The 22,463-nt window shown below is 34.4% G+C and overlaps 2 protein-coding genes across 3 annotated transcripts; one reads left to right on the top strand and one right to left on the bottom strand.

Annotated features, from left to right (window-relative positions):
* The first annotated feature begins 920 nt into the window (after positions 1–920).
* Positions 921–4,121, top strand: LOC129883262 (receptor like protein kinase S.2). The gene has a single exon (XM_055957889.1). The coding sequence runs from the start codon at positions 1,142–1,144 to the stop codon at positions 3,869–3,871; it is 2,730 nt and encodes a 909-aa protein (XP_055813864.1). The 5' UTR covers positions 921–1,141; the 3' UTR covers positions 3,872–4,121.
* On the bottom strand, positions 4,122–7,375 carry LOC129883263 (probable calcium-binding protein CML22). 2 transcript variants are annotated; one of them, XM_055957890.1, is made up of 5 exons: positions 7,227–7,375; positions 5,402–5,635; positions 5,104–5,306; positions 4,513–4,687; positions 4,122–4,423 (listed from the first exon to the last, which is right to left on the bottom strand). In XM_055957890.1, the coding sequence occupies exons 1-5, from the start codon at positions 7,240–7,242 to the stop codon at positions 4,305–4,307; spliced, it is 747 nt and encodes a 248-aa protein (XP_055813865.1). In that variant the 5' UTR covers positions 7,243–7,375; the 3' UTR covers positions 4,122–4,304. The 2 variants fall into 2 exon arrangements, with proteins under 2 accessions (XP_055813865.1, XP_055813866.1); XM_055957891.1 differs by having other exon boundaries at positions 5,402–5,630.
* Between the last annotated feature and the right edge of the window lie 15,088 nt (positions 7,376–22,463).

Here is a 22,463-nt window from a genome sequence, read left to right as displayed (position 1 = left end):
TTTTGGAATATATTATATATTAAAAAATTAAGTGCGAAGTATTATAAATTACAATGATTAGTAATTTTAAAATTTTATGTAAAAAGTACTTTGGGACGGAAGAAGTAACATATATTACTTGAAATGATGTAAAAGATATAATAAATCACAATAATTATCACCTTAGAAATTTAAAAGACATAGACAAAATCTAAATAGTTTTTGAAATTTTATCAGTGCCATATAAATTGGGACAGAGAGAATAACATACATTATTTGAAATTTATGTAAAAACTATTATAGATCACAATAATTAATAATCTAAAATATTTAAAAGACAAATAAATTTTGATGCGATATAAAATGAAACTATATATATATATATATTGCACATGTTAAACTATACATATCTGATGTATGTGCATAGATATTAAACTTATACTGTTTATACGTGTAACTATATATCATTACTTTACAAAAGTTAAATCGTTTAATGATAGTGTATAAACGTTGATCTCTTATTTTTTTTTTATATTCATTATTTTGCACATAACACAAAAGTTAATCTTGTTACTTATTATATACACTCATCATTATATACTGTCACTAGACATCAAACTATAGAATATCAATGCATAAAATTTAAACTCTTTACTATTTACATTCATTATTATATATTATCACCTATATAAACATCAAATTATATAACGTCACTTCATAAAAATTAAACTCCGTTACTTTTACTAAACATATATAGATAAGGCCAAAGGGTTCTCAACAGTGTAAACGCGGTTTTAATGGGAAGAATCTATGCAACCAAAAGTGTGAACATATGCTGACGAAATTGAATGTGTAATTTCTTTCCAGAAAACAAAATCTTGTCATTTAATAAACAAAAGGACAAAAATGGTGGTTGTTTTTTTTTTTTGATGTTTTTTGTTGTTGGCCAGTTCATGTGTATCAAGGTGCTTACATTTCAAACCTTGCAACCTAATTTTGTTTGAAATAAAACTACTCCATTAAGAAAAATAAAAAGAACAAAAACCATATAAACCCCTTTTTTTTGCATTCAATTTTCAAGAACTTTCTTCATTACAACAACTACTCTCCCATTTCCCCAACTAAATGCTAGTATTCTTATCCTATTCATTAAACCATAATCATGGAGCTCAAACGCCTTTGCTTTGTTTTGCCTGCAGATGATCTTGATGAAACTGATAATGTAAAACAAGAAGTAGAACCATCCAAACCAAAGGAAAAAATTGAGTCTTTCGCAAAAAGGGGTTGTGGGGATCATGTTCTTGATCATGAAAAACAAGTTCTAAAGGGAAAAAATGAGTCTTTTGCCAAAAGGGGCTGTTGGGGTCAAGTTCCAAAGGGAAAAAATGAGTCTTTTTCTAAAAGGGGTTGTGGGGGACAAGTTCTTGATGGTGAAAAACAAGTTGTTCAACAGAAACCAAAGAAAAAAAATGAGTCTTTATCCAAAAGGGGTTGTGGGGGTCAAGTTCTTGATTTTCTTCAAGAATCTTTTTCTAAATTACTTGATTCCAAATGGGTAACTTGTTGTCATCAAGAATTTGGGGGAAAACAATTTTCTGGTGTTTTTCATGACACAGAAGGTATGCAACTAGGTGAGAAAGGTGGTGGTGACTATAATCATCATCATAATCCAAGGATTTTCAGCTATTCTGAGCTGTTTATAGGGTCTAATGGATTTAGTGAGGATGAAGTTTTAGGAAGTGGTGGATTTGGGAAAGTTTTTAGAGCTGTTTTACCTAGTGATGGAACAGTTGTAGCTGTGAAATGTTTAGCTGAAAAAGGGGAGAAATTTGAGAAAACATTTGCTGCTGAGTTAGTGGCGGTTGCTCATCTCCGCCACCGGAATCTTGTGAGGCTAAGGGGGTGGTGTTTTTATGATGATCAATTGTTCCTAGTGTATGATTATATGCCTAACAGTAGCCTTGATCGGATTTTGTTCCGTAAACAGGAGAATACAGGGTCCCCTGTTCTTGATTGGGAACGTCGAAAAAATATAGTTAATGGCTTGTCAGCTGCCTTGTTTTATCTCCATGAACAATTGGAGACTCAGATCATTCATAGAGATGTTAAGACAAGCAATGTGATGCTTGATTCCCATTTCAACGCCCGGCTAGGCGATTTTGGGTTAGCTAGGTGGCTTGAACATGAACTCGAGTACCAAACAAGGACGCCTTCTATGAAGAATCAGCAGTTTAGATTGGCTGAGACAACAAGAATTGGTGGAACTATAGGGTACTTACCTCCTGAAAGTTTTCAGAAAAAAGGTTTTGCAACGGCAAAGTCTGATGTGTTTAGCTTTGGGATTGTTGTCCTGGAGATTGTTTCAGGAAGGCGCGCTGTTGATCTCGCGTCCCCGGATGATCAAATCATACTGCTTGATTGGATCAGGAGACTTTCTGATGAAAAAATGGCTTTACAAGCTGGTGACAGCAGACTTGTTGATGGTTCTTACAAGCTTAATGATATGGAGAGGCTAATACATATTGGCCTTCTTTGTACACTTCATGAACCTCAATCAAGGCCTAATATGAAATGGGTTGTGGAAGCACTTTCTGGTCATATTTATGGTAAATTGCCTGATCTTCCTTGTTTTAAGTCCCACCCTCTTTATATAGCTTTGTCATCTCCAAGTAATAGTACAACTAGCAACACAATCACCACAAGGTCCACTGCCAATAACAGCACCAGCACGACGCCCGGTTTCAACTCAACAATGTTCATCACAGCCACAGGAGAAACCATGTATCTAAGTGCTGAAAGTGGAAGCAGCAGCAGCAACAATGAGTCTGGGAATACCAGCAGCAGGCGCCAATCGAGTAATTTCTTGATGGTTGAAACTGCTAGGGAGATCACATTCAAGGAGATCATTGCTGCCACAAATAATTTTTCGGATTCAAGAAGAGTTGCTGAGATTGACTTTGGAACTGCTTACCATGGCTTTCTTGACAACAACCAGCATGTATTGGTGAAAAGGCTAGGAATGAAAACTTGTCCTGCTTTAAGAGTGAGGTTCTCTAATGAACTTCAGAATTTAGGACGATTACGCCACAGAAACCTGGTGCAACTCCGCGGATGGTGCACTGAGCAAGGTGAAATGCTTGTTATATATGATTACTCTCAAAGTAGTCTTTTAAGCCACCTCCTTTTCCATCAGAATCATCATAGGGACAATGCCTCCAGTACACTCAGATGGCGTCATCGGTATAACATTGTCAAATCACTTGCCTCTGCAATTCGCTATCTGCATGAGGAATGGGATGAGCAGGTCATACACAGATGCATTACATCATCTGCCATCATTCTTGATCCTGATATGAACCCAAGGCTTGGTTGCTTTGCTCTTGCTGAATTCTTGACTCGAAATGAGCATAGCCATCATGTTGTGGTTGATAAAAATAAATCAGTTAGGGGGATTTTCGGTTACATGTCACCAGAGCATATGGATTCTGGTGATGCAACAACAATGGCTGATGTTTATAGCTTTGGTGTAGTTCTGCTTGAGATAGTTAGTGGTCAGATGGCAGTAGATTTCCGCCGGCCTGAGGCTTTATTGGTCAACAGAGTACATGAATTTGAGGTGCAGAAAAGGCCATACGAACAATTGGCAGATAGGAGGTTGAATGGAAACTTTAACACCAGGGAACTGATGAGGCTAGTCAAATTAGGAATGGCTTGCACAAGGTACGATCCAGAATCAAGACCGACCATGAGGCAGATAGTGAACATTCTCGATGGACATGATCAATGGTTACTGGAGAATGGACGAAAGAAGGAGAGTCCGGAAGAATGGAGAACAAGAAATGCTTCTGCTTTGTCCCTCGTAAGGAGAATTCAAGCTCTTGGTATACAGTGATCATCGCGTAAGATGTGAAGTAGTTACATGTAGATAGATATGAACATTAAGCTTTATATCTTTTTGCCTTTGTTCTTCTGTTTATTCATGGTAGTCTAAAACATGTTGCAAGTTTTGGGTTGTATGATTATGTTGCTTCAGCAGAACATTGTGTAATCTAGTGTGGACGACCTTGATAGTATCGAGGGAATGGAAGCATCAGATATGCAGATTTTTATGAATTTGATCATGAGTTTTTTTAGATACAATAGCAGAATATACCTTAAATATGAAAGCTTATTTAGAGAAGATGTTCAGAAATGCAATAACTGAACTTGAACGTAAACATAGAACTACTTTATATGTACAAATACTTCATTAAACGGAGAGACATGGTTAGTGAGGATTCATACAGACGATATCTACTAGTTTAGTTGAGACGTTGTTGTTGCACTTAGTCTACCTTTTTAGTTGTGTGATTCTCATCATCTGTGTCTATACCAACCCAATCAAGAAACGCGAAAAGAAATTGCCTGAAGCTGACCTTGCCACTCCTGTCCCAGTCCATTTCTTCTACAATTGTCAACCAGATCATCATGTTAGAAGTTATCACAGCAATTTAATTTTATTTTAAGACAATTTAGAAGGTGAAAAGACAGTACTAAATCGAGTACGAGTGACATGAGAAGGGGATTTCTCGCAAGGGCATTCATCGTTTAATGCCTTGATGACATCTTTCTTGTGCAGTTTCCCATCACCACTTTTATCAAGAAACAAGAATGCCTCAACTATTGTGTTAAATGTTGCTTCTAGCTCTGGTGAGACAATCTTCGAGGTCTGAAATAAACGTGATCCTAATGAATATAACTTCACATCAACAACAACAACTACAGTCCGGGGAAGACAGAGAGTACGCAGACCTTACCCCCACCTCAGAGGTAGAGAGGTTGTTTCCAATAGATCCTTGGCTCAAGAAAAAACAGTTCAAAGCAATCCAGCTAAAGAAGTAATTGAAGTACAAGAAACAATATATAATAACAAAAACTAACAGATAGTAATATATCAGAAACTACAACAAAACACTACGACAATCGAAAACAAAGAATAAACAAATAGTAATAGAAACCAAAGGACAAGAAACTCCAGGAGCAATACTACGACTAAGAATAGAAGGAATATAACTTCACATGACAAGTAAATATCCAGTAAAAGTACACGAAAGAAGAACAGTGAAGAGGACAGTTTTTACGTACGTTGTCAGAGGAGGAGGATGAACCCATCAAGAGATAAAGAAGACATAGAAGAACAATGAACTCATTGAATTGAATCCCTTCCTTTTCATCCACATCACAGGAGTCGAAAAGATCATTAATTTCCTTCTCTTTAACATTAAAATGCAGCTTCTTTACGCATTTCTTAAGTTCTTCCCGGTCAATAGTCCCATTTGAATCTTCATCTTAGGAAAAGAACCAAAGATAGAAAAAACATAAATCCATTGGCAGTAAAAATGTAACGAAAACTCAAATCCCAGCATATACAGAAGCTACTAACCGAACTGTTCAAAGACGCCTTTTATCTCCTTCAACCCCTCTTTGAACTGAGGAAATTTCATGATTATGCTATTGATTGACCTGAATTTGCTTGGCCCTGATGAGCTTCTTTTAAGCTCCATCATTTTTGTTTCAAGCTTAGCATCCAATCTCTTATACTTCTTCGGCCCATTCCTAAAGCACAGTAAGCTTCCAACCTTGTTGGATAATGACTTAAGTACTGGACATGGCTGAGCTGAGTTAATGGCAGACACGATCAAGATCAATCAGAAATTCTATTTTTTTCGATATCTTAAACATTGATATGTTGCTGTAAGTACACAACATGGCGGACAATATGTCACAACCTGTGATAGTAGTTGTTGGAGTAGGCATAAAATATGTTAAGTTTTCACATTATGGTTTTGGACGGTCATCGCCTCATGAGCTAACTTTTGTGATTGAATTAGGTGAGAGACACATTTTTTTTTATCATGGTATCAGAACCAGGCCCATCATAAATCTTGGTTTACTAGTGTTGGGCTACATATTATGTTGTCTATGTTCCAGTTGGTAGGCCTGGGCAACGCGTGTAGGGGTGTTAGGGTAGATTCCAAGTTCTGTTTCCTCTTAGTCATTCTATTGCCTAATCTAAGCATATAACTCTATAAAAAGAAGTTCCTTATAACTTCATCGACCGGATTGAACTTATATGCTCTCTATCAAACCACTAGCTCGAAACTACTGCAACAAATTTCACAGATGCCAATTAGCTAGCTAGATTCTTCAGTATTGTGGCAACCTAAAACCACTCATTCTAATGATCAGAATAGCAATGTTAAGTTATCAGAAGAGAAAAGAAAGATAGTTATCATGCCATTGCATATAAGAATAACAATGTAACGATAAGCACACGTAAACTGTATAACAAACTGAAAGTCACATTTCAAGTTAAAGTACTTAAAACCCCTCTACATGAATGCCATCTCAGTTCACAATCACTCGACGAAATATACAGAGTCTAGGACCATCTTAATTTCTGTGTATCACTCATTCCGAGACCTCTCATCCTAAAAATTTGAGGCATTTGATCATAGGGCGGATTGACTACTGCATACTCTCAACAATATAACAACTTCAAACACATAGATGTTATCTGAATCCAAGTTCCAAATACACAAGATTATTACAGGCAGGTAGATTCTCAGAATACATGAACTCGAAAAGCCTTAAAAGCATCAACATCAAAACATATAATTCTGAATCAATTTTTCCATTCTATCCCAATTCCATGTTTCAAAAATAGGCCACATTAGCAAAATACACTAAATATACAACAAGAACAACATAGCCAGTGAATCTCACAAAGTGAGGTCTGAGGAGGGTAGAGTATACGCAGACCTTACCCTACCTCAGAGGTGAGGTACAGAGTCTGTTTCAAAGCAAGCCAAAAAAGGAAATAACGGAAGTGAAGAAAACCATCACGAAGATACTATAGAAATAAAGACAAATCATTCTGTAAAGAAGGACAGGAAACAATATATAGTAACAAAAATCAAAGGTAAAAAACTACAGGAGAAATACTATGACTACAAGTATATGGAAGCATAAGCAATACAATGCTCTACTACCTACTGCCTAATCCGTGTCCAAAAGGCAAGAAATTAGCATTGTAAATAAATTTAGTCTAAATATACAACAACATACTCAGGGTGGATCTGGAAGGGTAGAATGTATACGCCAGAAAGAAATTAGCATTGCAACTAAATGTATCCAAAAGACCAAAAACAAAGGGTGAAAAGGGGACATTGCAGAAAAAGGATTCTGACAAGAAATAAGAAACATACCTAGTGAATCTTTCATCGCTTTGATGATGAAAAGATCTCAAGAAATCAAAAGGGTCTGCTGCTGACTCCTTTAACATGGATCAGATTATATATATAGGTAGAGTGTATAAAGGGGAATGTAAAGAGAATAGAAAAAAAGGGGTGAATTGGAGAGGAGGCAATAAGGAAAAAATAATTCTTGAAAAGTAAAGTAGAAATCCCATTAGAACTTTTTTCAATAGAATGAAACTTTCTTTCTCTTCTACTAGCACAAAATTCCATCATTGCCTTTGACTACAAGTCTCCAATGATGCATTTTACACAGCTATAATTATGTTTAAATTTCTTATAGAGTAAACGGTCCTTGCCTGAAAGGAATATATCCATGCTTATACATTAAGATACACAACACCATACTACATACTTCGGTCAAGTAGACGAAGCTCATAGGAAAAAATAAATCTTTTACATAGATCATCATAACAAAATATACAAACATTGCTCCAAAGTAAGATTGGAGCTGAGAAGAATCTAAAAATATCAATAAATTTCTAAGATTAGAAAGATAATAGTGTAATAGTGACTAAACTATTTGTAGTTTTACAGTATTTCTTAAAAAAAAAAATCTCCTTTGAAAGAGCAGTGTGGTATTTATTGAAGATTCTATAGAGGATATCAACCCAAAGAATGAATACATTTACATCAAATCTTTTTTAAAAAAAATTGTCTTTTATTTAGATGTAGAGGCTTGCATCTAGAATATTGTGTGATAAGAATGTGTCACCCAAACTTACGAATATATAAGTTCTGCAGGGTGATGGTTAGACAAACTATGTTATATAGGGCGGAGCTGAAGATGATGAGATGGATGTGTAAGCATACCAAGAGAAATAAAATTAGGATGAATATATTTATGACAAGGTAAGATTGGCCCCCAAGGAGGATAAGATACGGGAGGTTAGACTGAAATAGTTCAAACACATGAAAATCAGAGGAGATGTGCAGATACCCCGGTGAGGAGGTGTTAGAGGTTGACTGTAGTAGACTTGATGAGGAAAGGTAGAGGCAGCCCTAAGAAGTATAAGGTAGGGTTATTTGTCATAATATGACGCAACTTTAGCTCACTAGGGACATGACCCTTGATAAGAAGGTGTGGAGATTGAGAATTAGGATAGAGAGTTAGTAAGTAGTTGGCACATTGACATCTACGACATAGATTCCTTAAGTCAATTGAAATATTCAAAGATTCGAAATATTACGTAGTTTCAATATGCTCAAAGAGTTTATATTTTCCGAAGCCTAGTGTCACGCACAAGAGAAAATAGAAAGTAATATATTATATAATAGAAAGTATATTACATATATAAAATTCCGCGAAAAGCCGTATTCGATGAAAGTCATATGTACGGTTTGGAGGAAGATCGTTCATATCTATCGAGATCCACCCTATAATATGCGCTTAAAAAGCTAAAAAAAGGGATTTTAGCTTTATAAAAAGAAAACTGATTCTTGACCCCCTTCATACTCATGTCACGTCAAGTTACTACAAAAAAAGAAAACAACAAATTTCCTTATTGAGCTTATTACTTTTTTCTTAGTTGGTAGAAACCCACTAATTGTCCGGTAAGAAAACAACAAAATTCCTTTATTGAGTTTATCAAAAAAAAATTAGTTGGTAGAAACCCACTAATTGTTCAGTTCATTACGGAGCGTTGTAGTAATAATAGGAGTATCTTTTTTTTTTTATCATTTTCCAAAAAGTTGATAAAATTGGCGGGTATATAAATTATATATTCTTTGTTTTTCATCACTTTTACATGTGTCAAAAAAATATTGTGACATTCAATTCTCAAAACTTGTTTAAATCGATTATTCATTATATAGGGAAATGACCGATTTGATTTATTATAGTCGAAAAGAACTCACAAGAGGTTTTTTAAAACCAAAACATATCTTTTTTATTAAGTAATTACAATATAAATTTTGTAAAAATTTTCGTGATATTATTATTCAAATAAGAATCCTCATAATTATAAGTAACTGACGTGTTCAGATAGCAGGCCAAACTAAAAATAAATGTGTGATCTTAAAAGAAAAAAGATAGATTGTATGAAAATAAATGCCCTCTTAAATGAGTAATAATTAGTCATTTTAGTTTTTCAGTTTCTTACAATTCTTTTTCGATTCAAACAAACATAAAAGTTCTTTTTGTAAATGATAAAAAAAATATTTTTTTAAAAAAATACAAGGATCATAGAAGGTAGACCTTTCGATAACATTTAGTTTGATCAATTTACAGAAGAGACTTAATAAAATTAATGATTTAATTTAAAGCTATTTATTAATAAGAAGTCTTATACATTGTCTTGGATCTGAAATTTTATATATTAAAATAAAGATTTAAGTAATTTAGTTCAGAGTTTGAACTAATTCTATTTTAAAGTGAAGACAACCTTTCTTTTCTTAATTATTTTTTAAAAAGATTTTATAACTTTTTTCTACAAACTTTAATATTTTACGATTAAGCAAAAATAAAATCATACATCCACTATTAAAAAAATTTGAGACCTCCAATAATGAAAAGACTTTATTATCACATAATTAAAGTCAAGATTACCTTATCAAGTTAAGATCACATAATCTAAGTTAAGATTTTGTTCAAGAGATTAGTCCAATATTAGCAACATCATTCCATTGATTAACTAAGATTAAAAAAGAAAAGAATAGTTTAATGCACAAAATGAGTTATTTTGCTAGCTGATTGGTATTTTTGAGTCAAAAACGTAACAGGAGATATAACTGATCCATTTTAAATAATTTAAGTATATATTTAATCATTTTTTATAATTAAACAAAATTAAAATTATACGTTCGATGTTCAAAAATTTGAGACCTAGAAAAGAAAAAAAGACGATTTTATTAACCCTCTTAAAGTCACGTAATCAAATTTAAAGATTATGTTGCTTGGTGAATCATAAAGTACATATTGTTTTTTTTTTTTTCATAAAAAAGGAATATTTTATTTAATATTATGCATCTGACCTAGAAATATCATTACAATCCAAATAACATGACACCAAAGTTGTCATTACTAAAAAAACCAAAGTACTTAGCAATTCTACCCCTTTTTTTTCTTTTTCGAAATTAAAATGCTAATAAAAAGCAGAAATTAGAAAAGTGCAACATATTCATGTGTGATATGTTGGTTCTTCTTCATATTTAGTTTGCGGACCCTCCTCCCTCTTGAATCAGCATAGCATCGATCTGATCACCATCGTCTAATCCAAGCTTCATAAAATTTAATAAATAGAAATACGAAAAAAACAATAATTATATAACTTTAAATTAACGATAAATTAGATTAAGTTACACGCAAATTAAGGTCTTACTTCATCAAGAGTCATTGTTGATGAAATGCGTTTTCCATCAAAGAGAAAACGAACTGTTTTGTAATCTATTATTTGTTTGTTCTTACAGTATGTCTTGAAGATACTCTTCATAACTATACCAGATGGCACACGAAAAGTGATAATTGATCCATCCTATAAAAAATAAAAAAACAAATAAATAAACGAAAAAAAACATTTAAAAAAATTATAGAGAGTGAAATGATGAACCTGAGATTGAATATGGATATCTAATAATTTTATGGTTTCAACTTCTGGATTCTTTTTTCCTGACATTTTCTTTGTTATTTTTTATTGAAGAAAATGAGGGATATTATATCAGTTTATATAGGAGATGAGAAGGAAAAAATAATAAATGAAATGATTTAGGAGATTATATTAATTTATGATCCTCTTTAACTCTTTTACCAAATTTATTTTAAAGATGTCTACCAATTTATGGTCCTCTTGTACCAAAAAAGATTTAATTTATGAAGTGGTATTTGACCGATATGGAGTTTAAAAAAGAGAAAAATGAAATATAGATTGTTGAAATCTTATGGTTTAAATAAGATATAGATATTTGACTAGTAATGAATATCTCATTAAGAGTAAATAAGAAGTTTAAACTTAAATTATTTTTGAAGACTATAAATACTTTAATTATGACACAAAAATTGACGGGATAATTATTGTTATACCCTAAAAAAGGAAACTATTTACCATTGAATACCCTATTACTTTCATAATCCTTGTTTATAGCTGTCTCGCGCATTTGATACCATTAGAGTATATAATATACTACAAGGGAATCAAGCAGTTTCGCTGAAATATTGTCTCTTTCTTCTTGATACCATCAGAGTATATTATACTCTAATGGTATCAAAAAGGAACAAGGGAAGGGACACTGGCGTAAATACACGGTTGATACCATGAGAGTATATATATACTCTGATGGTATCAAGAAAGAAGAGACATTGCTTTAGCGAAACTGCTGATGGTGATACCATCAGAGTATATTATACTCTGATGGTAACAAGAAGAAACTGTTTGATACCATCAGATTATAATATACTCTGATGGTATCAAAGAGGAGCAGTGATACTAACGTCAACATGACGTCATGCGCGAAATTAAAACGGAGAAAGTGAGATAAGAGGATAAATAGTTTGGGCTATGAGCCTATTAAGGATAAATAGTTTGGGTTGGGTCCAATTTAGGTAAATAGTTTCACAATTGGTCTATTTTGTGTAGTTTTCCCAAAATTGACTAGATATTCAACGAATAAATTGTATCTTAAAACATAAATAAGGATAGAATAGTCACATACCCTCCTATTTAATAATTCTTTTTAAAGGATGTGTAAATGAAAAATATAACAAGCATTGTTATTGACTAAAATGGAAGGGTGTCATATAAATTGAGATTTGGGGAGTACTTGATAGTGTAAATGAATTTTAATCAAATCCTACAAAATTGAAAGTCGCATATTTATTCCTCGGTTTATTTTTAATTGTTACCTTTTACCTTGACACGTTCTTTAAGAGATTATTTTACCCCCTTCGGACCACTTTATTTGTCATTCTTATTAAAATAGATGGTCCAATATAGTTGTCATTTTAAAAAATTAATGTATAATTAGTTTTTTATTTTCACTATTACCCTTAGTCATAAATATGAGAAATATTAATGTGGTGCAAAAAAGAAGTATTAAATTGAAAAAAAATAATAAATAAGGATAGTATATGACCTCCGTGTCTTGCTATTTGAGGTTATGTCCTTATATTGCAGTATAATATATTTGGTAGTTATTTGATAATATTTGATAGTATATTTGTAAGGAAATAATTAGTTTTCCTTAATATTTGGTAGCATATTTATAAGGAAAAAATTAGTTTCCTTATTTTAATATTGTATCACATATATATTTTTCCTTGGAGGAATGAATCAAAGCAAGTCGGATTGTTAAGTTCTTTTCACCATAGAACCAGTTTAATCACCCTCCCCAATTTTTTTGGGTCTACTAAACTCTTGAAACAACCAACCCCTCACACCTCCAAACTGGTGCATCCTCACGCCTCCTCTTGATCACATGTTCGAACCACCTCACTCTCGCTTTTCTCATCTTATCTGCCATGAGGCCACTATCATCTTACCCTGAATAACTTTGTTCTAATCATATTTATGCTAATGTACTCACAATTCATTTGAGCATCTTCATCTCCGCTACCTTCATCTTTTGAATGTCAGCAATTTTTACTGACCCTCACTTTTGCCTCGTACAATAGACCTAAACTTCTCCCTCCTCCATGACTCTTCATTTTTGCAAATTTTCTTAACATCCGACAAAAAAAGTTCACATAAAAAACATTATGTAACAACAACAACATACTCAGTGAAATTCCACAAGTGGGGTTTGAGGAGGTAGAGTGTACACAGATCTTACCACTACCTCATAGAGATAGAGAGATTATTTCCGGAAGACCCAATAAATAGAAAAGGTAAAATTGTCTTCTTAATTTTATGCCAACTCCTTTATTTCTAGTCTTCTTGATTATGTTAATCCCACGGAATTTTGAACGAAACAAACGCACCAAATCACACCAGAAGAAAGAAGAAATTACATAATCAATATTAAAATTTGTTTTTCGCGATATTGCTGCTGTAGGAGCATATTCGCGGGTGGAAATGTGGAGTATGTCTTTTCAAGTTTATCTTGCTCAGTGATCTCTTCTCCGCATAAATTTAACTAAGCTATAATTCTAAACAGAGCAGAATTATATTCAGTTATATTTTTGAAATCCATTAATCTCAGATTTAGCCAATCATGACGAGCTTGTGGAAGCATGACCAACTTCAGGTGGTCATATCTTTCTTTTAAATTTTTTTACAATTTAAAAGGGTCTTTTAATGTGAGATATCTTTCTTGTATAACACGTTATCAGCATGAGGCTTCAGCTATTTTTAGAAGATAACAAAAAGTGGTAAGAGTTTTATTTAAATTTATTTTCATAAAATGGCAAATATATCAAAAATTGAATTTACTGTTCTTGATATCTCTGGAAAAGGCTACTCATCATGGGCACTTGATGCCGAAATTCATTTAGAATCAACGGGTCTGGCAGACACCATTAAAGATGACAATATGGCATCCAATCAAGACCGTGCTAAAGCCATGATATTTCTCCGCCACCATCTTGACGAGGGACTAAAATTACAATATCTCAGTGCTATTGGTGCACTTATGTATCTTGCTAACGCAGCTAGACCTGATATAACATTTTCTGTTAATTTGCTAGCAAGGTATAGTTCATCCCCAACACGAAGACATTGGAACGGTATCAAACATATTTTGCGATACCTGAAGGGTACTATTGATATGGGTTTGTTTTATACTAACAAAGGTTGCGCAGACCTTATTGGTTATGCAGATGCAAGTTATTTATCAGACCCACATAAAGCTCAATCTCAGACAGGCTATCTATTTACACCCGGAGGAACTGCTATATCATGGCGATCTACAAAGCAGACCATTGTTGCTACTTCTTCAAATCATGCTGAAATAACAGCAATTCATGAAGCAAGTAGAGAATGTGTGTGGTTGAGATCGATGATACAATTCATTAAAGAAAGATGTGGCCTAGAAAATTATGTCAAAGTACCCACAGTTATATTCGAAGACAATGCCGCGTGCATAGCTCAATTGAAAGGTAGCTTCATAAAAGGAGACAGAACGAAACATATTTCACCAAAATTATTCTTCACACATGATCTACAGAAGAATGGTGATATAGATGTACAACAAGTTCGTTCAAGTGATAATCTTGCAGATTTATTCACAAAGGCATTACCAACATCAACTTTTGAGAAATTAAGATATAAGGTTGGAATGCGCCGTCTCCAAAATATCAAATAAAGTTTTCATGATGGGGAGTAAAATACGCGCTGCACTCTTTTTCCCTTAATCAAAGTTTTTGTCCCACTGGATTTTCTTGGTAAGGTTTTAATGAGGCAGCACTCAAGGCGTATTACTAGATATGTGTACTTTTTTTTTACTAGGTTTTTTTTCACTGAATTTTTCCTAGTAAGTTTTTAATGAGCCACATTAAACGTAAACATCCAAGGAGGAGTGTTAAATTATGATGCATGTCTTAGTGGGTGTCTTTTTTCCAAGTGGGGCCCACTCAAAGTGGGCAACTTGCCCACTATGTATTTGCTTCTTATTATGCCTATATATAGAGGCAATATTGATATGGAATGAGAACACACAGATACAAACATAATACACGGCACTTTCACTATTTCTCCCTTCTGTTCCTTCTTCTTCTCTTTTATTCTGTCCGCCTTATTTTGTTAAATTAAGTTTATTTTTATAACAATTTTAGCTTTATAAAAAGAAAACTGATTCTTGAACTCCTTCATACTCATGTCACGTCAAGGTATTACAAAAAACGAAAACAACAAATTCCCTTATTGAGTTTATTACTTTTTTCTTAGTTGGTAGAAACCCACTAATTGTCCGGTAAGAAAACAACAAAATTCCTTTATTGAGTTTATTAAAAAAAAAATTAGTTGGTAGAAACCCACTAATTGTCCGGTTCATTACGGAGCGTTGTAGTAATAATAGGAGTATCTTTTTTTTTTATCTTTTTCCAAAAAGTTGATAAACTTGGCGGGCATATAAATTATATATTCTTTGTTTTTCATCACTTTTACATGTGTCAAAAAAATATTGTGACATTCCATTCTCAAAACTTGTTTAAATCGATTATTCATTATATAGGGAAATGACCGATTCAATTTATTATAGTCGAAAAGAACTCACAAGAGGTTTTTTAAAACCAGAACATATCTTTTTTATTAAGTAATTATAATATAAATTTTGTATAATTTTTTGTGTTATTATTATTCAAATAAGAATTCTCATAATTATAAGTAACTCAGGTGATCAGATAGCAGATCAAACTAAAAATGAATGTGTGATCTTAAAAGAAAAAAGATAGATTGTATGAAAATAAATGCCCTCTTAATGGGTAATAATTTGTCATTTTAGTTTTTCAGTTTCTTACAATTCTTTTTTGATTCATACAAACATAAAAGTTCTTTTTGTAAATGATAAAAAAAAAAAAAATACAAGGATCATAGAAGGTAGACCTTTCAATAACATTTAGTTTGACCAATTTATAAAAGAGCAACTTAATAAAATTAATGATTTAAAGCTATTTATTAATAAGAAGTCTTATACATTGTCTTGGATCTGAAATTTTATTTATTAAAATAAAGATTTAAGAAATTTAATTCAGATTTTGAACTAATTCTATGTTAAAATGAAGACAACCTTTCTTTACTTAATTATTTTTTAAAAAGATTTTATAACTTTTTTCTACAAACTTTAATATTTTACGATTAAGCAAAAATAAAATCATACATCCACTATTAAAAAAAAATGAGACCCCCATTAATGAAAAGACTTTATTATCACATAATTAAAGTCATGATTACCTTATCAAGTTAAGATCACATAATCTAAGTTAAGATTTTGTTCAAGAGATTAGTCCAAAATTAGCAACATCATTCCATTGATTAACTAAGATTAAAAAAGAAAAGAATAGTTTAATGCACAAAATGAGTTATTTTGCTAGTTGATTGGTAGTTTTGAGTCAAAAACGTAACAGGAGATATAACTGATCCATTTTAAATAGTTTAAATATATATTTGATCATTTTTTATAGTTAAACAAAATTAAAATCATACGTTCGATGTTCAAAAATTTGAGACCTAGAAAAGAAAAAAAGACGATTTTATTAACCCTCTTAAAGTCACGTAATCAAATTTAAAGATTATGTTGCTTGGTGAATCATAAAGTACATATTGTTTTTTTTTTTTTCATAAAAAAGGAATATTTTATTTAATATTATGCATCTGACCTAGAAATATCATTACAATCCAAATAACATGACACCAAAGTTGTCATTACTAAAAAAACCAAAGTACTTAGCAATTCTACCCCTTTTTTTTCTTTTTCGAAATTAAAATGCTAATAAAAAGCAGAAATTAGAAAAGTGCAACATATTCATGTGTGATATGTTGGTTCTTCTTCATATTTAGTTTGCGGACCCTCCTCCCTCTTGAATCAGCATAGCATCGATCTGATCACCATCGTCTAATCCAAGCTTCATAAAATTTAATAAATAGAAATACGAAAAAAACAATAATTATATAACTTTAAATTAACGATAAATTAGATTAAGTTACACGCAAATTAAGGTCTTACTTCATCAAGAGTCATTGTTGATGAAATGCGTTTTCCATCAAAGAGAAAACGAACTGTTTTGTAATCTATTATTTGTTTGTTCTTACAGTATGTCTTGAAGATACTCTTCATAACTATACCAGATGGCACACGAAAAGTGATAATTGATCCATCCTATAAAAAATAAAAAAACAAATAAATAAACGAAAAAAAACATTTAAAAAAATTATAGAGAGTGAAATGATGAACCTGAGATTGAATATGGATATCTAATAATTTTATGGTTTCAACTTCTGGATTCTTTTTTCCTGACATTTTCTTTGTTATTTTTTATTGAAGAAAATGAGGGATATTATATCAGTTTATATAGGAGATGGGAAGGAAAAAATAATAAATGAAATGATTTAGGAGATTATATTAATTTATGATCCTCTTTAACTCTTTTACCAAATTTATTTTAAAGATGTCTACCAATTTATGGTCCTCTTGTACCAAAAAAGATTTAATTTATGAAGTGGTATTTGACCGATATGGAGTTTAAAAAAGAGAAAAATGAAATATAGATTGTTGAAATCTTATGGTTTAAATAAGATATAGATATTTGACTAGTAATGAATATCTCATTAAGAGTAAATAAGAAGTTTAAACTTAAATTATTTTTGAAGACTATAAATACTTTAATTATGACACAAAAATTGACGGGATAATTATTGTTATACCCTAAAAAAGGAAACTATTTACCATTGAATACCCTATTACTTTCATAATCCTTGTTTATAGCTGTCTCGCGCATTTGATACCATTAGAGTATATAATATACTACAAGGGAATCAAGCAGTTTCGCTGAAATATTGTCTCTTTCTTCTTGATACCATCAGAGTATATTATACTCTAATGGTATCAAAAAGGAACAAGGGAAGGGACACTGGCGTAAATACACGGTTGATACCATGAGAGTATATATATACTCTGATGGTATCAAGAAAGGAGAGAGGGTGTCACGACCCAAAAACTGAGGTCATGATGGCACACATCTCAAAACCCAATCTGATGTGTAACCCTAAAAATAAAACTCATACAAGACTCCCAAAGGGGAAAGTGATGCCACGATTTAAATAAAAAGAAGAAAAAAAAACAATGAAGAAATTATCCCAAAACCTGGTGTCATAAGTATAAAGAGCATCTAATACAAGGTTCGAATCTGAAGATACAACATAAGTCTCTGAATGATACAAAAGACTGAAAAATAAAGATAGACTAGTGACGATCCGAATTCTGGGACCTCACCACTAATCTGAGAATACACAATCCGCTAGAATATTAACTGCCACGTGGGGTACCCCGACTAGTATCTGCATCAAAAAGGGACACAAAAGTAGGGGTGAGTACAATTCACATGTACTCAGTAGGTTTTAGTTGACTGAGTATAAGGAATTAATCAAACCTATGAAATAAACTAAGGAACGCATCCACCTGCATACAGAAAAGTCCTACTCCGGCATCGGTGCCGCCAATTTATATATATATTGACGCGAGTAAAGTAAACCCATAATAACAGCTCATAATCACAATTAACCAGATAATTCAAGCAGCACAAATATCAATGCAATGCAATGCAATATGATGATGCAATGATGTGGTGGTACGGTGGAATCAAGACTGTCGCACAGACTGTCGTATACACCTGCTGAGCTGTGCTACCAAGCAAGGCACATGGGGGTCTTGCAGACCATATAACTCAATCACAATATCTCATTATCCTTGCCACCTCCTCGTGGTCAAGGGATCACAATGCATCCACTACCCTGCCGGAAAACTGCCTCAGTCAGGGACTCAAGATACAAAGGTTAGGATCACAATGCATCCACTACCCTGCCGGAAAACTGCCTCGGTCAGGGACTCAAGATACAAAGGTTGGGATCACAATGCATCCACTACCCTGCCGGAAAACTGCCTCGGTCAGGGACTCAAGATACAAAGGTTGGGATCACAATGCATCCACTACCCTGCCGGAAAACTGCCTCGGTCAGGGACTCAAGATACAAAGGTTAGGATCACAATGCATCCACTACCCTGCCGGAAAACTGCCTCAGTCAGGGACTCAAGATACAAAGGTTGGGATCACAATGCATCCACTACCCTGTCGGAAAACTGCCTCGGTCAGGGACTCAAGATACAAAGGTTTAAAGGTGTTTCATTTTCTTTCTCAAAAGGAATTTCCATATTTCTCAACTTCCCATGTTTCATGATATGATGAATGAGGATGAATGCATCAAAACACATATGCATGGAAGTAATAATCAACTCACATGTGGTATAAGGTTCAAAGTTCTCAAAACTTAACCTACACATGATATTCACCCTCAATAAATAGTAACGGGAAGAACACACTTTCATTTAAATATTCACCCCTTTCTCAACAATATTTCAATACTCAAGTATGCTCAAAACCCCAACTCAATCTCTTAGGCGGCATCACAAGTCAAATAATATACTCAAGCCTCTCTCTTAGGCAAATCATAATTCACATGCTCTCAAAGCAAATAAGATAACAAATAAGGCCCCCACACGGGCTATGTAATACAAATAAACCCCGTCACGGCAACACATTAATAAATAAGCCTCCACACAGACATCACAATATATATAACATTCTCAACTCATACTACAACCCCATCCCAAAGTCTATAACATATGAATGACTAATTACCCCATCTCAATCTCAAAGAAAGATAGCCAAACCTACCTCAATTGCCGAAACCGCACTCGAATACCTCCATCGGACAAGCAACTCTCGAATTCAGCGCCCGGAATGACAACCCACTATCAACAATGAAACATACACGTCACAAGGAGTCCAATGACACCCATATTGATAGGTTTCGAAACCGGGGGTAAAATAGTCCAAAAATTAACTATTTTCGAAAAGGGTCAAATCTGGAAATTTATTGAACAATCCCATTCTATTGGTAATAAGGAACTCATGGTTGAAAAACCCATAAAAATAGAGCTCAAAACGAGTTGAAAATCACAATTTTCCTTAAATTTGGATTAGGGAAGAAACAAGGATTTTTGGGGTTTGAAACTAAAATTTAAGAGTTAAAATCGTCAAAAACTTAATGAAAAAGGAAGGTTTTAGGTCAAAAATCACTTACCCAACACTTTGCCTCGAAAATCTCTTCTCAAATCACCTCAAGGAGTTCAAGAACTCAGACAAATGATGAAAACTATTGAAATGGGAAGAAAGGGGCATTTTCTGCCCAAAAAAATTACTGTTCACGCGTGTTACTGTTCACGCGTGTTACTGTTCACACGTTTTTGTACAAATTTTTGAAAATCACCCTCAAGGTCATTACAATATCCACCACTAAAAAGGATGTTCGTCCTCGAACATAAGATAAAATAAAGTACCTGGGGTCTCAAAAAGCTGAGGGTACCGAGCCTACATATCAGACTCTAACTCCCAAGTCACCTCCTCAGCAGGCCGATGCTGCCACTGCACCTTGACCGAAACGACCTCCTTGGTCCTGAGTCTACGAAGCCGCCTATCTAGAATAACTGTCGGCTCCTCCTCATGAGTCAAATCCGGACTCAACTCTACCGCATCATAAGAAATCACATGAGACTCATCCGGTATGTACTTGCGAAGCATGGAAACATGAAACACCGGATGGACAGCTGACAATTTAGGGGGTAAGGCCAACTTATACGCCATTCCACCTACTCTCCTCAGGATTTCAAACGGGCCAACAAACCTTGGGCTAAGCTTGCCCTTCTTTCCGAACCTCATCACACCCTTCATGGGCGATATTTTAAGCCACATGCAATCACCCACCATGAACTCTAAGGGACGAACCCTCCTATTAGCATAACTCTTCTGACGACTCTGAGATGTCAATAGTCGACCCTGAATCAAACGTACCCGCTCCACAGCATCCCTAAGTAAGTTAGTATCCAATGCATCAACCGCAACAGAATCAAACCATCCAATGGGTGATCGACACCTACGACCATACAATGCCTCAAATGGTGCCATTTGAATGCTGGAGTGATAACTGTTATTATAGGCAAACTCTGCTAAGGGCAAGTGTTGGTCCCATCGGGCACCAAAATCAATCACACAGGCCCTAAGCATATCCTCCAACACCTGAATAGTCCGCTCGGACTGACCATCGGTTTGGGGATGAAATGCTGAACTCATCTCTAGCCGCATACCCAAACCACGCTGTAATGCCTTCCAAAAGTGAGAGGTGAACACTGAACCCCGATCCGATACAATAGAGATAGGCACCCCATGCAGCCTAACAATCTCACGAAGATAGATCCTAGCTAACTGATCCGCATTGTAGCTAGTCTTCACCGGAAGGAAATGGGCTGATTTGGTCAATCGATCCACAATCACCCAGACAGAGTCATACTTACCCAATGCCATGGGTAATCCAGACACGAAGTCCATAGTGATACGCTCCCATTTCCACTCAGGAATGGGCATCCTTTGCATAGGACCACCCGGTTTCTGATGCTCATACTTCACTTGTTGGCAATTTAAACACTTAGCCACAAAATCAATAATGTCTCTCTTCATGCCACACCACCAATAGTGTTGTTTCAAGTCATGAAACATCTTTGCCACTCCCGGGTGAATCGAATATTTGGAACAATGAGCCTCCTCCAATATCATACGTACCCATTCACTAACCTTGGGCACACAAATGCGACCATTAATCCTCAAAACTCCTTCCGAATTAAGAGAGGCTGATTTTGCTTCACCACTTAACACTTTGTCTCGAATGACCCTCAACTTTTCATCTTCAAACTGGTGTGTACGAATCTGGTCCATCAAAGTAGACCTAGCCTCCACAAAGGCTAAAATACCATGATGTGTAGAAATATCAAGTCGGACCAACTGTCTAGCCAATGACTGAACCTCCAATGCCAAAGGCCTCTCCACAGCCTTAAGAAAGGCCAAACTACCCATGCTAGATGCTTTGCGACTCAGGGCATCCGCTACCACATTAGCTTTGCCCGGATGATAAAGTATGGTAATGTCATAGTCTTTCAATAACTCTAACCACCTACGCTGCCGCATGTTCAGATTCGATTGAGAAAAGATATACTTAAGGCTACGATGGTCAGTATAGACCTCGCAATGCACTCCATAGAGATAATGCCTCCACAACTTCAGAACAAACACCACCGCTGCTAATTCTAAGTCGTGGGTAGGATAGTTCTTCTCATGTACCTTCAACTGTCGAGAAGCATAAGCTATAACTCTACCTTTTTGCATCAATACACCACCCAAGCCGACTCCCGAAGCATCACAAAACACAATAAATGCCACGCCCTCCTCGGGTAAGGCTAGAATAGGTGCTGAAGACAATAATTCCTTGAGCTTTTGAAAGCTCGCCTCACACTCATCAGTCCACTGAAATGCCACGGTCTTTTGAGTTAGCCTAGTCAATGGAGCTGCAATAGAAGAGAATCCTTGAACAAACCGACGATAGTAGCCTGCCAACCCAATAAAACTCTGAATCTCGGTAACCGAAGTAGGCCTAACCCAATCACGAACCGCTGCAACTTTGGCTGGATCAACCATAATACCATCCTTGGTCACTATAT

Source organism: Solanum dulcamara, chromosome 3 (genome assembly GCF_947179165.1).
Source record: "Solanum dulcamara chromosome 3, daSolDulc1.2, whole genome shotgun sequence".
Classification (NCBI taxonomy): domain Eukaryota; kingdom Viridiplantae; phylum Streptophyta; class Magnoliopsida; order Solanales; family Solanaceae; genus Solanum; species Solanum dulcamara.
The sequence above is the reverse complement of the archived record's forward strand: the minus strand, read 5'-3'. Positions and strand labels throughout refer to the sequence as shown.

Bases quoted from the DNA above. Each gene is read 5' to 3' on its own strand.
- LOC129883262 (XM_055957889.1), top strand. From the start codon at position 1,142: ATGGAGCTCAAACGCCTTTGCTTTGTTTTGCCTGCAGATGATCTTGAT.
- LOC129883263 (XM_055957890.1), bottom strand. The intron at 4,688-5,103 runs GTACGTAAAAAC...CGTTTATTTCAG, and splicing joins CATCCTCCTCCTCTGACAAC to ACCTCGAAGATTGTCTCACC. The intron at 4,424-4,512 runs GTACTGTCTTTT...TGACAATTGTAG, and splicing joins TGTCACTCGTACTCGATTTA to AAGAAATGGACTGGGACAGG.